Source organism: Arvicola amphibius, chromosome 11, assembly GCF_903992535.2.
Source record: "Arvicola amphibius chromosome 11, mArvAmp1.2, whole genome shotgun sequence".
Classification (NCBI taxonomy): Eukaryota; Metazoa; Chordata; class Mammalia; order Rodentia; family Cricetidae; genus Arvicola; species Arvicola amphibius.
Window position 1 is genome coordinate 99103731 of NC_052057.2, and position 14233 is coordinate 99117963.

Below are 14233 nucleotides of genomic sequence, written 5' to 3' on the forward strand. Positions count from 1 at the left end.
TACTGTGGGTGGTGCCACCCCTGGCAAGTGGTCCTCAGTTGTATAAAGGAAGCCAGGGGGCAGGGGAAGCAAGCCAGTCAGCAGCATTCTTCAAAGCTTCTGCTTCAGTTCCTGCCTCCAGGCTCCTGCCCTGGGTGACATCATGCTTTCAGATGGCCATCAAGAGGCTTCTGGGGCACCAGCCACCCCACTTAGCTTCACAGGGCTCCTGTGGACCATTATGGCTTTCGTTGCCTAAGGCTTAGTTTGGTTAATATCCTGTCTGCCTCTGGGATTTTTTTTCCCTTAGTTTTTGAATTTTTCTCAAACTTCACTATTTTTAAATTAAAATATAGTATACTCTGCATCCAAGACTCTTAATAACTTGCAAACTTTGACACCCATAAAAATAACATTTACCCAAATGAGAGTTATTTCCGTACATTCCTCAATGTCTTGCTTATTTTTTTTCCTGCGCACATTGATTTTGATAGGAAAATATTTCTTCCAGCATTTTCTAGCCAGGTGCCAACATGATCTAAGGAGCTGTTTACAAAACCCGTCCTAATGATTTGCTAGTTTTTTGACAAACCAATAAATCACTGGTGGAGAGGTGGCTCTGATTGGGATTAAATAATGAATAAAAACATTTATCTACACTTGGTTATGAAGCTTCCCCAGGAAATGGACTAGGTCTGTAAGAGCCTACGGTTGAATGAGGTGGAAATTCTTGGAATACAGGGGCTACGGTGGTGCACACCTTTAATCTCAGAACTTGAGAACAGAGGCAGGTGAATGCATCTCTGTGGGTTTAAGAGCCAGCCAGGGCTACACAGTAAAACTCTGTCTTAAAAAGAGACAAGCAACAACAACAACAACAAAAACAAAACCAAAAACCAAGTTCTGAGCTCAGAGGGGTGGGTGAGGCTCATATCACACACACATAGCAGGGGATTTGCTGCTGGTCAGAGGTGGGATGGGGACCTCAAGGTCACCTGGGTTGTGGCCTCTTGCTTTTGATAATTCTTTCTTTCTTCCTTTCTTTTCTTTTTCTTTCTTTTTTTTTTTTTTTTTTTTGGACAGGATCTTATTAATGCAGCCTAGGCTGGCCTGAAACTCCTATGTAGCTGAGGTTGGCCTAGCACTTCTGAGGGCTAGGATCACAGGTCTATGATGGCAGGGTCAGCTATGGCCGCCTCTCTCATCCTGAAAGGGGCAGCAGGAGTTTGCATATTGCCAGTCCTATGTGGCACTGAGGCAGGAACATGACCCTCATGGTGGAGCTTCCATCCCTTGAGCAAAGTCCTGCTTCCAACACCAGGATGCCAGCTGCACTGTGTTGCCCACCATCAACCTTGCAAGCCCACGGGTAGAGGCTTGCCCAGTGGCGAAGCACAGCTGGGCCCAACCCCAGCTGGCTGGCCTGCAGTGTGTCACCCCAAGTGTGTGAGAACCACGTAACCTAGGGAAGCATCAGTGAGCTGGTTATCAGGAGAGAGAGGAGCCCGGGGAGTGACTCTGGCCATGGTTGGTGTCCCACAAGTTGAGGCTCTACTCCTTAGGTGTAAGCACCCACACTGTCTACCCGGCCCCCTCACCTCACTGGATCCTCATGCTGTCTGGATGAAGAGTCAGCCACCTAGCCCCGTTTCCAAGTGTTGCTGCTCAGGGAGGTCAAGTGACTTGCTTGGAGCGCACAGCCACTCTGAGACACATTGTCAACGTTTACCAACAGAACAAGCCAGGTCGGCCAGGAGGGGTAAACTTCACCACTGACCTTCCCTGAGATGGTCTTGATCTGTTTGGAGCTCAGGGGCTCGAAGTCCACTCCGATGTAGCCCTCCATGGCGGCCAGGAGGCTCCTGCGCAGGCATCGGGAGGAGTTGGCCTCCACGTGCACCTGATCCCACCACGCAGGCTCGTACCAGCCTGGGATGATCCACTGATACTTGCTGCCGAACATGCTCTCCTCAAAGGCCTGTGGGAGATGGGCAGAGACTCGGGATCAGCGGGGCTTGGGGTGTCAGGAGAGGGTGGGAGAGCCATGCTTCCTCCTCCCAGAGGGTGTACAGACTTCTGCCGGCCTCTCTCCCCATCACTCTAAGGACCTCAGGTGGCTGTGGGAAGGCCTAAAACCTGGAGAAACCGAGGACTTTGTTTGACGGAGGGAAAGGGAACTGCTTGTGGAGAAGCAGGTGGAAGGTTCTGGCACCACACCTCAGAGCAGTGTGCTTCACCATGAACTTCCTGGTGACCCAAGAGAAAAGGGCAGCAGGTTTCCACAAAGCTCTCATCACCCATGAGGAACAAGAAGTGCGCATCCCTGGGTGTTAGCCCTAAAAGGTGCCTTACACCGAGGAAGCTATCAGAGCCACGGTGTGCACCAACACTCTCCCTACAACAGAGTTCTCAAAGCTGCTAGAGGTTGGGAGACTAGAGGGTCCTTCAGCTGCCTCCTTTATGGAGTTCTTTGATGTTTTCAGACTCAGCGCCTCTCTCCTAGACACCGTACTTCTAATGATGAAACAGCTCATTTTTTTTTTTTCTAGTGACTATATTCTAATTGTGCCCCAGCCGGAGTTTCGGGGGTGGGTACAGAGAACTCATCTTTCACACGCATTACAAATTCACAGCTGGACAAAAGCAGGCAGCAGCTGGAGCCTCTGATGAACAGGGTTCAGCTTCAGAAACATTGTTTACAAGAAGATAATGCAGGGTTCTGACTGGGAACAAGACTTGGGTGTTTTGTTTTCTTTTTGAGACAGTCTCGCTGTGTAGCCTGGGCTGGTCTTGAACTTGTGACCCCAGAGTACAGCAGGGATAAGTGGTACCCCCATTCTGGGAGGGACTAGCCGTAGGAACAGGAGGAAGTCCCCAAATCCTCAGTCACTCCTTCAGGGGCAGGTCCTGTAAGAGTCCAGCCCCTCATCTGCCACCTGTGGGGGAACCCACACACACAGTCTGACCAGGGCCTGGCTAGCCTAGGGGAGTAGGCTGTTCTCTCCCTCTGTATAGATGAAGACTGCCCAACTTGAGGTGAGGAATTTCCCTAAACAAAGCTACGAAGAAAGAAATTCTAGGGCCACCTTCTCTTAGCAAAACAAAACCTCTTTTTGGAAGCTTCTTTGATCTTAAAGGCCCTCCTGTCTACAGGAGAGGCATATTGCTTAGGAGGCACGGGGAAGAAGGGAGCAGCACCAGACCCAGTCCCGACACTCGCGTCTGTGATCAGCACCAGGGCTGCGAACTGCGCAGTGTTCAGGAGGCAGCAGGATCAGGGTAGCTGTGTGAGCAGACCTCATGGTCCCTCCAGGCTGCTCCCTGAGGAACTTTTCCAGAAGACAGAAACCTGGTCCGTGGGGAAGGCAGCACAGGTGTTAACAGTCTGAAGCTCTTTCTACCACATTCTACCAGCTCCCAGCCTCTTGGTCCTCCTGCCTCCTCTGCCATCCTTCCTCCTCAGGGTAGCCAGGGGTCATGAGGTCCTTATCAACGTACAAAAGTCCTGCTCATTTCTGCTCCTTATCGTCTGTCCCCACAGTCCCTTGCTTTTGTCCTGTGGAGAGCCTTGAGGCACACGTGCAGGGCAGAACCACAAAGTACCCGTGGACAAGCTCACAGGAAGGGTGTGGCCTGGCTCAGTCCACTGTCAGGTAGGAGTGGCCATGTGCCGGCTTCTGTGTTGGTCCCTGAGTGAAGGGTCACAATATGGGATATAGAGGGCTTCTTGGGGCTGGGTCACTGGTCTGTGTCCTTTGCCAGATGGAGGGTAGGGCTGTGGACCTCCAGGGACCTGTTTCTCTGGGACCTCCAGAGCTAAGCCTGGGCCAGTATACAGTGCCGGATGGTTGATGTCAACTTGACACAAGTCAAAGTCGTCTGAGATACAGAACCTTAATTAGGAAAAAGCTTCCATAACATCGGGCTGCGGTCATGCCTGCAGGGAATTTTCTTAATTAGTGATTGATGGGGGAGGGCCCAGCCCATCATGGGTGGTGCCATCCCTGGGCTGGTGGTCCTGGGTTCTTTAAGAAAGCAGGCTGAGCAAGTCACGAAGAGCGAGCCGTAAGCAGCTCCCCACCATGGCATCTGCATCGGTTTCTGCCTCAAGTTTCCAGCCTTGTTTGAGTTCTTGTCCTGAGTTCATTGATGATGAACTGTGCTCAGCAGTGGCGGTGTGGCACTGACGGAGCGTGCGGTCTCTCTGCTTCCATGCATTCCCTGAGAGGCACAGACCATGGATATCCTTGAGGGTAGGCCCCATCCAAGAGTCCAACCCAAAGCTCCAAGAGCCTCCTCCGTGGGTGAGCATCCAGCCATAGCAGAAAATTCTCACTGTTAGCACCAAGATTTTTCCGGAGCACAGGCAGGACGTGAGGTGGGAGAGGAGGTAGGAGGGAGCCCAGCCTGGGCCTGTGGCCTGAGGCCGAGCTGGATGACCCAAAGCAGACGCCAGTGCTCATGGAACCACTTCTCTCTGGCCAGCACAAATGAGGGCTTTGAGTTGGAGCCAGGCCACAAGGCCACGGTGTGTTCTCAGCACACAGGACCTGGCCTCCCCTGGCCACTGGCCGGGCTCTTACACTTATCATTTTCTCCTGAGTCCTTTGATTCCTTTCTGGATGGACACTAAGGCTTTCAAAGGTCTAGGGAAGTTGGTGGGTGGGGGTCAAGTCCAGCCTCTTTACAGAGTCCCTCCATGCAGGAGCTTGCTTGATACTCAGAAAATCCGTTTCTGGGCTCTCCTGCAGAAGGGAAGGCTTTTCTGAATCTGGAAATATTGTTGAGTCAGCGCTGGCCTCCTCTGAGCCTCTTCCTTAGGTTTGGACCCTGTGCCATCTCATTGCTCCTCAGGGTCCTGGTGCTCAGGCCCCAGGGGACCTCTCCCAAGTTACCTTCCATCATGTCTGCCTTCAGACAGGAGGATCAGGGGGCCTTGGGGGTTGGAGCTCAGGTTTCATGAGAGAGTGTTGCGTCAGTTAATGTCCTCCATGAGCTAGTGAGATGGGGTGACCACTCGCTCTTTCAGAAGTGCGCTGAAGCTGTCTGAAGCTATAGGGGTCCAATGCCAGTCAGTGTGGAGCCTCAGTTGCCACCAGACTCCAGCATCACCTCTCTTCATTACCTCATCAGCCTCCTCCTGGGATGCCTCAACTTCCTCTCTTCACTGCCAAGCTGGCCGGCTAGGGTAACCTGTGTGTCCTTGGCTTCCAGCTGCTTCTCTTCTGTCCCTCTTAGACCTGCTGGGATCCTCTGTCTCTTCATTCAGCCTCACCTTCTAGGTTCATCCTCGGCCTCCTCCCTTCTTCCCTCTGTCATGATGAGTTTACAGTTCCTACAGGCCTGCTGTTCATACCTCAGGAAGGGCAAGAGAATGGAGAGCTGTGGCCCCTTGCTAGAGACCGCACCAAGGATGATCTTATACAGAAAGGCCAAGGGTAGATGCTAACTCATGTAACTGGGTTGTCACTTGGTGAACTTCCCTCCTGACCCAAGGGGAGCAAGGGGAGTGCAGCACAGCCATAAAAACAGGCATGGCTCCTGGGTGTAACTCCTACCATGTATGTCATGAATAGATTGCACCAGGACTCAGGACTCCACTTATGAGGTGGCTGAGGAGAGAAGCCCCCTTTACCTCACATGGCTACTGAGCAGGGTAAGCTGGACAAGGTATAAAAGCACTTGGTCACCCACTCGTTATATCCTTGGCCTCAGAGTCGACAGTGTGTCCTTTGCCAGTTCTGAACTCTATCTGCAGGGCAGGGAGGGACCTGAGTTCCCTGGGGTGTCTGGAGTGTCCCGTGCTGACTCAGAAAATCCCTGCAGCTGCTGCAACACCCCCAGCACCCCCGGGGCCATCCCGCTCTGAGCACAGCTTCTGACCCCAGGAGGGATTCCAGGCTGGAGAGGCTTGGTGAACCCAGGTGGAGTCTCACTTACACAACAGAAGACTTTCGCTGCCATGTTCTGGTCAAACTGGCCAAGGATGATCCGCACGTCATTCCCCTGTGGGCAGAAGAAGTTGTGAAGGTGAGTGATGGCATTGCCAGTGCCAGCACCAGGGCACCCTTCCATGGCCAACTACACAGCCAAGAGCTCTGCCGACAGGGAGGGAGGCGAAGCTCCCCTGTGCTGTGCACCCCCAGGGACTTGCTGTGCCACTCTTGGCTCATCTGCAATCACCCTCTCCGGTTTCATGGGTGACTCTGAGCCAAAGCAGCATACCTCAGGCTCCCTGCTCCCTCTGCCAAGGAACTGGGCTATCTTGAATCTCCTTTCTCATTTTACCTACAGAGAAACTGAGGCCAGAGGAAGGTGACAGAGGCAGGACTCAAGTCAACCACCCCCTCCATAATGTCTTAGACTTTTCAGTCAGTCAGTCCCTGGAAAGACCTTCTGAGCTCATAGAGCTCCCCAGTTCATAGTTTTCGGGGTGTTTTGGAGTTGTATGAAGACCTCAGTGCCATCAACAAGCCTCAGGTGGCTTCAGGCATCTCCCTTTCTCATCTCAACTCTACTCCTCTGTGATACGGGGACAGTGGTAGCAACTCCCTTGTATGAGTTCCGAGAGGACTCAGAGAAGCATCCTTCAGGAGGTGCTTAACACAGTGCTTGCCACACAACAGGCACCCAGCATATGCCAGTGAGCTCTGTGCCCGTAACTCCCCGGGGCCATCTTTAGTTTTGCCTGCAAGCTCTACCCTGGCATGTGCTGGTTTTCTCAGTGTGGCTAACAGATGTGTGTTGCAGAGAAAAGCCCACGAGACTCACTCACCTACCAAGCATTTACCCAGCCCCTGCCTGAGGCTCTTGGTCACTTTCTGGGCATGGAGATTCAGCCTGGACCCTGCCATCAGGAGGCCAGCTGGGTACAGGCTGGCACCTACTCCTGTCCTGTGTCTTCCTGCTTTGCAGGACTCAGCTTTGCAGGGGGCGCCATCTCCCTGCCGGCCTCTCCAGACACCCCAGACCCTCTGATGGTGGTGGGCAGGAAGCGTGACTTCAAAGATCAGTTTTTAGCATCTTTTAAAACTGGAAAATGCTGACTGAGAGGCCATCTTACTCATCATGTGTGTTAGCAAAATAGAGAAAGCCCTGTGCTAAAACTGGCCTTCGCTCGCAAGAAAGAATGCAAAGAATTGGGGGGAGGTGTTGGACACAAAACCCCATACTTGCTCGGGAAAGGACTTTAAAGGGTCGTTTGCAGAGGCTGGAGGAAGGCGAGCCTTTGTCTGGGTAGTCTGCAGCACTATGAAAAGTTTCAGGCTGTCTCCTGTCTGTGGAAGGGCTCCCAGGCTCACGCCAGCCTCCCCATGATTGGTTGAAATCTTTTTACATTGTTTGTTACTAACAGTGGCCATCTGTCCATCTGCCTGTCTCCACCCAGTCATTGTTTATTCGTCCATCTTCCGGGTTTATTGTGCATCTGGATTGCTAACTCCACTTGCTAAACATGGTACAGAGAAACAGCCTATTGGGTTTCAGAGCCAGAGAAACTGGGTTCTGATCCCATGCCTGAACTTAGTCTGCTAAGCCTGCATCTTGCCATGTCTGAAACAGGCACTGTCCCCCCTGCCCTGCTTTGTGGTACAGGTAACTCATTACACACAAAATGCCTTCTGGTCTTCAGGATGCTCCCCATGGCATCTTGTCACGACTGGTCCCTCCTGTTTGCCCTCCTCAGATTCAGCCCCTGGTATCCCATCCTGTCCTCAGCTCTTGCTGCATCCCAAGAGCAGCCATCCAGCCTGTGCCACCAGCATGAACTCATCCGCTGCTTTCCACAGATCACCTCAATCCATGTCTTCTGGCTCCTGCAACCCAACATGTCCCAAGCTGAACCCTCATCTTTCTCTCGCAAGCCCCTTCCTCCTCCTGTTTCCATCTCTGGGAGTGGTACCACAGCCTCCCACTCGCCGAGCTGGAGACTGGAGTCATCTTCCACTTGCTGCTCTCCTTCCCCTCCCACGTCCCAGCCCCTCAGCCTGCCGGTTCCACCTGTTCACCAGCTCCAGAGTCAGCCTGTCCCTGCAGATCTGTGCTCTGGGCTTGGTCACTATTCCCTTCCTGTAGAGAATAGTTGGACCTCCTGCCTTTATTCTACCATGTCCAGTGACCTCTACTGAGGAGGGAGAATCACAGCGAACAGATCTGACCGAAAAAAAATCGGACATGGCTTCCCAAGGTAGATCAGACACCCATCTCAGTCTCTTGAGCTTGAGGCTCTCTGCCAACTGCCTCTTGCATCACATTTCCCTACTTTTCTATGGAGTAACAAAGAACTACCTGAAGTTCCACAGACACACCTGTTTGCCATTCATCCACCCACACATCTGTCTACTAGTTCAACCATCCATCCATCTATCAATCTACCCATCCATTCATCCACCCACCACCACATCCATCTGTCCATCCATTCATACACCCACTAACCGCCCATCCATCCACCCATCCACCCACCCATCCATCTATCCACCCATCCACCCACCCACCCATCCATCCACCCATCCATCTACCCACCCACCCACCCATCCATCTACCCACCCACCCACCCATCCATCCACCCATCCACCCACCCACCCACCCATCCATCCACCCACCCACCCATCGATCCATCCATCCATCCACCCACCCACCCACCCACCCACTCATCCATCAATCCATCCATCTGTCCGTCCGTCCGTCCGTCCGTCTGTCCGTCCATCCACCCACCCACCCATCCATCCACCCACCCACCCACCCACCCATTCATCCACCCACCCACCCACCCATTCATCCATCCATCCACCTACCCATTCATCCATCCATCCACCCATCCATCCATCCATCCACCCATCCATCATCCATCCATCCATCCTCCCTCGCTCTGTTCCCTTTTTGTACAATCTGTACATCCCGAATGTCCTGCTCTCTCCCCGTATTCTCTGCATCACAGCTGCTCGGCCCTCATCTTAGTTCAGGCTCCCTTCCTTGCGATGTCACCAACCATCAAGCCCAGCAGCCATTCCCCTCTGGGCTGAGGGCATCTACACTTTTCTCTATCATGACCCAAATTCACTTTTTAAAAAATCTTCTCCTGACCCTCTGGCCCCTGAGCCAGCACAGGGCACGATGTATGGATCAATAAGCATGCATGTGGCCTGATGTAGTGAGAGGACGCTGACACAGCACTGGACTCCACGGTGGGCCCTCCTCAGCAGCTTGACCTTCTGCAAGCCCAGAAGGCATGATTGTCACTGTACTGACGCCCTGCTAGTCCTGGGGTCTGGTACTGACTGGGCTTACATGTCCATTTCTCAAGTGGACCAAAGAAACCACTTCTTCATGGTGACCAACTCACCACCTGCTGACAGATAAACAGCCAGCTCTGCCATTCCATTTAGTCCAGTTAGTGTCTCTGTTGCCATGACAACTGTGCTGCAAGGACCACTCGGCTGTAGGCTCTCAAGCTGTCCGGTTTAGATGGGTCTGAGGAATCACAGATCCTAGAAGCCCCTTCCTAAAGAGGCCAGTGGCTCTCCCCAGCTGTGTAGCTCCCAGAGTTGGGCTCTCATTCTGGTTCTCAGGACCCTCAGAGGGCCTGGAAAACAGGCACTGTTGGGAACCAGGAAGCCCCTGAGGCAGCAAGCTATTTCTGTCTACTATGCTTCTGAAGAGCAGGAGGGCTGTTCCCAGGCTAGGAGGGCAGGGAGGAGCCTGGGCCAAAGGAGTGAGAGGAATCCTGGTCCTTAGGGAGATGCTGCCTTGAGAGCAGGTGAAGTGCTGGGTCACATCTTGGATAGGACACATTCATCTGGAGTTAAGGTTGCATCTGAGGGGGTGTGAGGAGCGGTGTTCTCTCACCCTGGACTGGCACTTGTGTGTGGGTTCCAGGGTTGGGGAGAAAGAAGTTCTAGGAAGGATGGATAGTACACACACACACACACACGAGACACACACATATCACATACCACACATATACATTACACACACACCACACACACACCACACACACACTGTATACCACACACACTACACACACACTGCATACCACACACACATACACTACACATACACTGCATACCACACACATACACTACACACACACCACACACACGTCACATAACACACATACACAACACACATACACACACACCTCACACAACACACAGACACTACACATACACCAAACACACATATCACACACACCAACCACATACACACCACACACTACACACATGCACACATATACACATACCACACACACACACCACACATATACAACACATATACACCACACACACCACACATACACGTATATACACACACCACACATACACGTACACACACATACCACACACACGCATTTACACCATACACACACATACACCACACCCACTACAAGCTCCAGAGTCACCTCTCTCTCTCTCTCTCTCTCTCTCTCTCTCTCTCTCTCTCACACACACACACACACACACACACACACACACACACACACACACACACACACTACACGCTCCAGAGTCTCATCTGTCAGAGCCTCTTCCTGGAAGCCCAGAAGGTAAAAACTAAAATCCAGGTAGGCAATGGTCCTATCTCTGGCCAACTCCCTACCCTGCCAGGGCTGGAGCTCCCTTTCCTGCTCAGGGCCTGGGCAGTTTAAGAAGTACTGGGAATAAGGCTTGACGAAGCAGGCTTGTAATCTCAGCTAAAGCAGGGGGCTTGCACATTCAAAGTCACCCTGGGCTGTATAGAGAGAGCCTGCAGCCCAGCCGTACAGTCTGCCTAGCATGCGTGAAGCCCATGCTCAAACCCCAGTCCTGAAAATGAAATAAGTAAGCGCAAGGCAAATGGAGGAGGAGCCAGGCCTGTCCCTGCAGATGAGAACGACAGGGTAGAGCTATGAACTCGAGAACAAGACCACGACTGAGGGCATCGACAGGAAAATCCCGAGCTTTCATGACCCGATTCTTGTGGGGACTCCTGGAGTGAAGGTGGATGCGTGGGGACAGATGACAGTTTCCATGATCGATGGTCCCAGGTAAAACGCTTACGCAGAGAGCTGCATTCCCACCCTAGGAGGCCACTGTTCCAGGGAGGGCATTTTGAATGAAGCAGCCATGATGCAGGTTGGAAGTGAGGAGCGCTGCCTGGGTCTTGTCAGCTCCTCACACTCAGAACCCTGTCACAGGCGCCCAACTCCCAGAAGCCCCACAAGGACACAGGACACGCCCTAGCCCAGGATAGAAGGCCTTTCTTCTTTCTTGGCTCTGTTATCCATTGTCCAGAATGTCTTGTTTCCAGGATCCTTAAGGGACCTAACAACCACACACTTCTGAATGACCACCCAATCCATTGACTGATCTTAACTCCAGTTTGTGAGGGTCCTAACAGAGGAAGAACCCTCAAGCTCCATCTGGCTGGTAAGTGGCACCGCAACCCTTTTCTGAGAGAGACACCAGTGTCATGGCCACTTTGAGCAACAGAGGCTCAAAGGATTCAGCACTGGATGTTGGGGTCACCCTGGACCCTAAGCTGCAGTGAGCATGGAAGTCCACAGTTCCCAACTTTGTCCCTTCTCTGGGAAGCGCCTGCGGCTGAGTGGGGAAGACCACACTGTACACACCGCACAGGCAAACAGGTGCTGTCTACAGGCGAGGGGAGAAAACATGTACGTGTATAGATACCAGATCTCCAGGGTGTCTGCTGGCGTTCTGGACTAACCCCCTTACCGCCTCTTCCTGTTCTAGCCGTGTCCTGAGTATACACGCTCTATCAGCCTCTTTCACACAATCCCCAGTCTCTTAGTTAGGGTTTCTATTGCTGCAATGAAACCCCATGACCAAAACACAAGCTGGGGAGGGAAGGGTTTAGGTGGCCTACACATAGCGTTACTGTTCATCAGTGAGGGAACTCAGGACAGGAACTCAAACAGGGCAGGATCCCAGAGGAAGGAGCTGATGCAGAGGCCATGGAGGGGAGCTGCTTACTGGCTTGTTCGTCATGGCTTCCTCAGCCCGCTCTCTTACAGAACCCAGGACCACTAGCCCAGGGATGCACACCAGCCCAGGGATGCACTACCCACAGTGGGCTGGGTCCTCCCACCATTGGTCACTAATTGAGAAAATGCCTTACATCTGGATCTCATGGAGGCTTTTCCTCAGCTGAGGCTCCTTCCTCTCTGATGACCCTAGCTTGTGTCAAGTTGATGCACAAAACCAGACAGTGGTACACCCCAGGCTCAGCTCCAGGGGACTTCAACTCTGGATTCCAAAGCACACAGGTGGGAAGAGGTGGCATATGTTTCGATGCCTCAGGGCTGGCCACACATCCTACCTAGAGCGCCCAGGCCGAGTGAGACAACAACCCCTGCCCCAACTGGCCTGGGCTGTAGCACTCAGCATCAAGTCTATAGAATCACTCGTGGAAAAGCCAGGCAGAGCAGAGGCAAGAGTGGCACATGCCATCATGAGTCATAAAAAAGACAGACTGGACATGGGCACCCTGAGAGCCCAGCACAGCTTGATGGCCTTCTTGCCACTGGAGTGTAGAGTCCTACAAGGAAGGTCAGGGTTACCTGACACTGACTTCTAGGTCATCTGGAGTCTCTAGTAGGCCCCCTCTCTTAACCATGGGGCTTTCAAAATCCCTACAATACCACACACCACTGTACTGTGAGAGGATGAGGTGACATGAGCCACCAAGCTAGTAGAAGCTTATCTGGCATGGCTGGAAGGACCAGCTGAGGCTGTCTCTAAAGTCCTGGCTCAGACAGGCTGATCCCCTCCAGGATAAATACTCTCTTATTTAACCAAAATTTGCCTTGGACCTTTCTTCCCCCTCCCACCAGACATACCCCTGCAGGCACAGAAGCAGGAAACATGTCCTCACATCCAGGAAGAGTATGGAAAGGGGACAGCCCACAGCAGCCTACCGGCGATGTGTGACATTTCTTTAACTCGTGTATATTTAGCTTTCCAATAATATATCTGGCTTCAGATAAAAATACTGCTCTTTCTTCTCCATGTCTCTGAGCAAAATTGGCCTTGGGGGCCAATGCAGCATGGTTACTCTTTGGTTGTGCACCCCCAGGGCCCAGGCAAATCTATTTCCAGAGGTTGGCCCGGGTTTTCTGCCTGTACAGATGTGGGGGTGGTTGGTTCAGGAAAAGGGAGACAGCCCCCACCAAGACCTTCCTGGACAATCAGGGAAAGGAGTAACCAATCCTGGTTAGGGTTCTCCCATGGAGCAAAGGCCGGGAGAGTGCACCTTCAGGCTGTCTTAGCGTAGAGTAGAGGCCTCCTGCAGACATGCACATCCCAGTCCTAAAGTCTCTGGGGATGTAATGCCCCATGGCTGGTGATGTGAAATGGGGCAGTGCTGTGGATGATCTGGGCAGGTACAATATTATTACAAGGTGATTACAAATGGGGGTACAGCCTGAGTGACAATACGTGGCTCTGAGGACAGAGGAGGAGGTCACTAGTCAGGGCACAGAGACGATGCCCTCTTTATCCCTGGGGACAACTCCATCTTAGCCCACCAAGACACTTGCTTGGCTTCTAGCCTCGAGGCCAGAAAGACAGATCCGAATGATTTGTAGTCTGGTAGCTTTGTCCCACCAGCCGAAGGGAATGCATGTCCCTCCCTGTGACCTGTGAGTGCCAAGCTGAGAGAGACTCTCCCATCCTCTCCTCTTTGGTGAACCCTGAGATCTCTTGGCCACTGCTGACTTGCTGGTAGCTTTTCTGGCCTCTGCTGGTTCCCCCTCTGTGCTCCGTGAGCCACAGGAACGCTTCCCAGTGTTGGGCTATTTTTGTGATTCACTCAAAAATAGGTTCCTCTTTTTAGAGTCAGAAACCTGGCTCCAGCAGGTGTACTGAGCCTTTTGACAGCGAGACTCGGTGATGTCATCTACAACGTTCATCCTTGAGAACTGCACAACCTAGTTACAAAAAGAAACTGCAAAAAACCATCCCAGAACATTCTAAAAAGTCTACGATTTTGTGTCAGTCCTCACTCACAGCTGTCCTGGGTTGCATGCGGCCTGCGGGATGCAGGTAGAGTTCCCATGATGCATTGCTGGAGCCCAGCCTTTCACGGGTACTTAAAGTCAAGGACTAGAACTTTCTGCCCAGCCTGGGCCTGTTGACTCTGTTGTCCTTCGTCTTTCCTCCCTTCCATGGGTGGAAGCCACAAAGCCACTGCCTTCCTGCTTTATTGCTGAGAAGGCTCATGAGGAAGAGGTTGCCTTTCACTCTGACTTTCCAGAACA

At 52.4% G+C, this 14233-nt stretch overlaps 1 protein-coding gene across 1 annotated transcript in view; it reads right to left on the bottom strand.

Moving 5' to 3' along the window:
- Positions 1-14233, bottom strand: part of Gabbr2 (gamma-aminobutyric acid type B receptor subunit 2) — a 347946-nt gene that overhangs the window by 146868 nt on the left and 186845 nt on the right. The window contains 2 exon segments of the mRNA XM_038348048.1: positions 1757-1957; positions 5920-5985. Coding sequence (XP_038203976.1) covers positions 1757-1957; positions 5920-5985 — 267 coding nt within the window.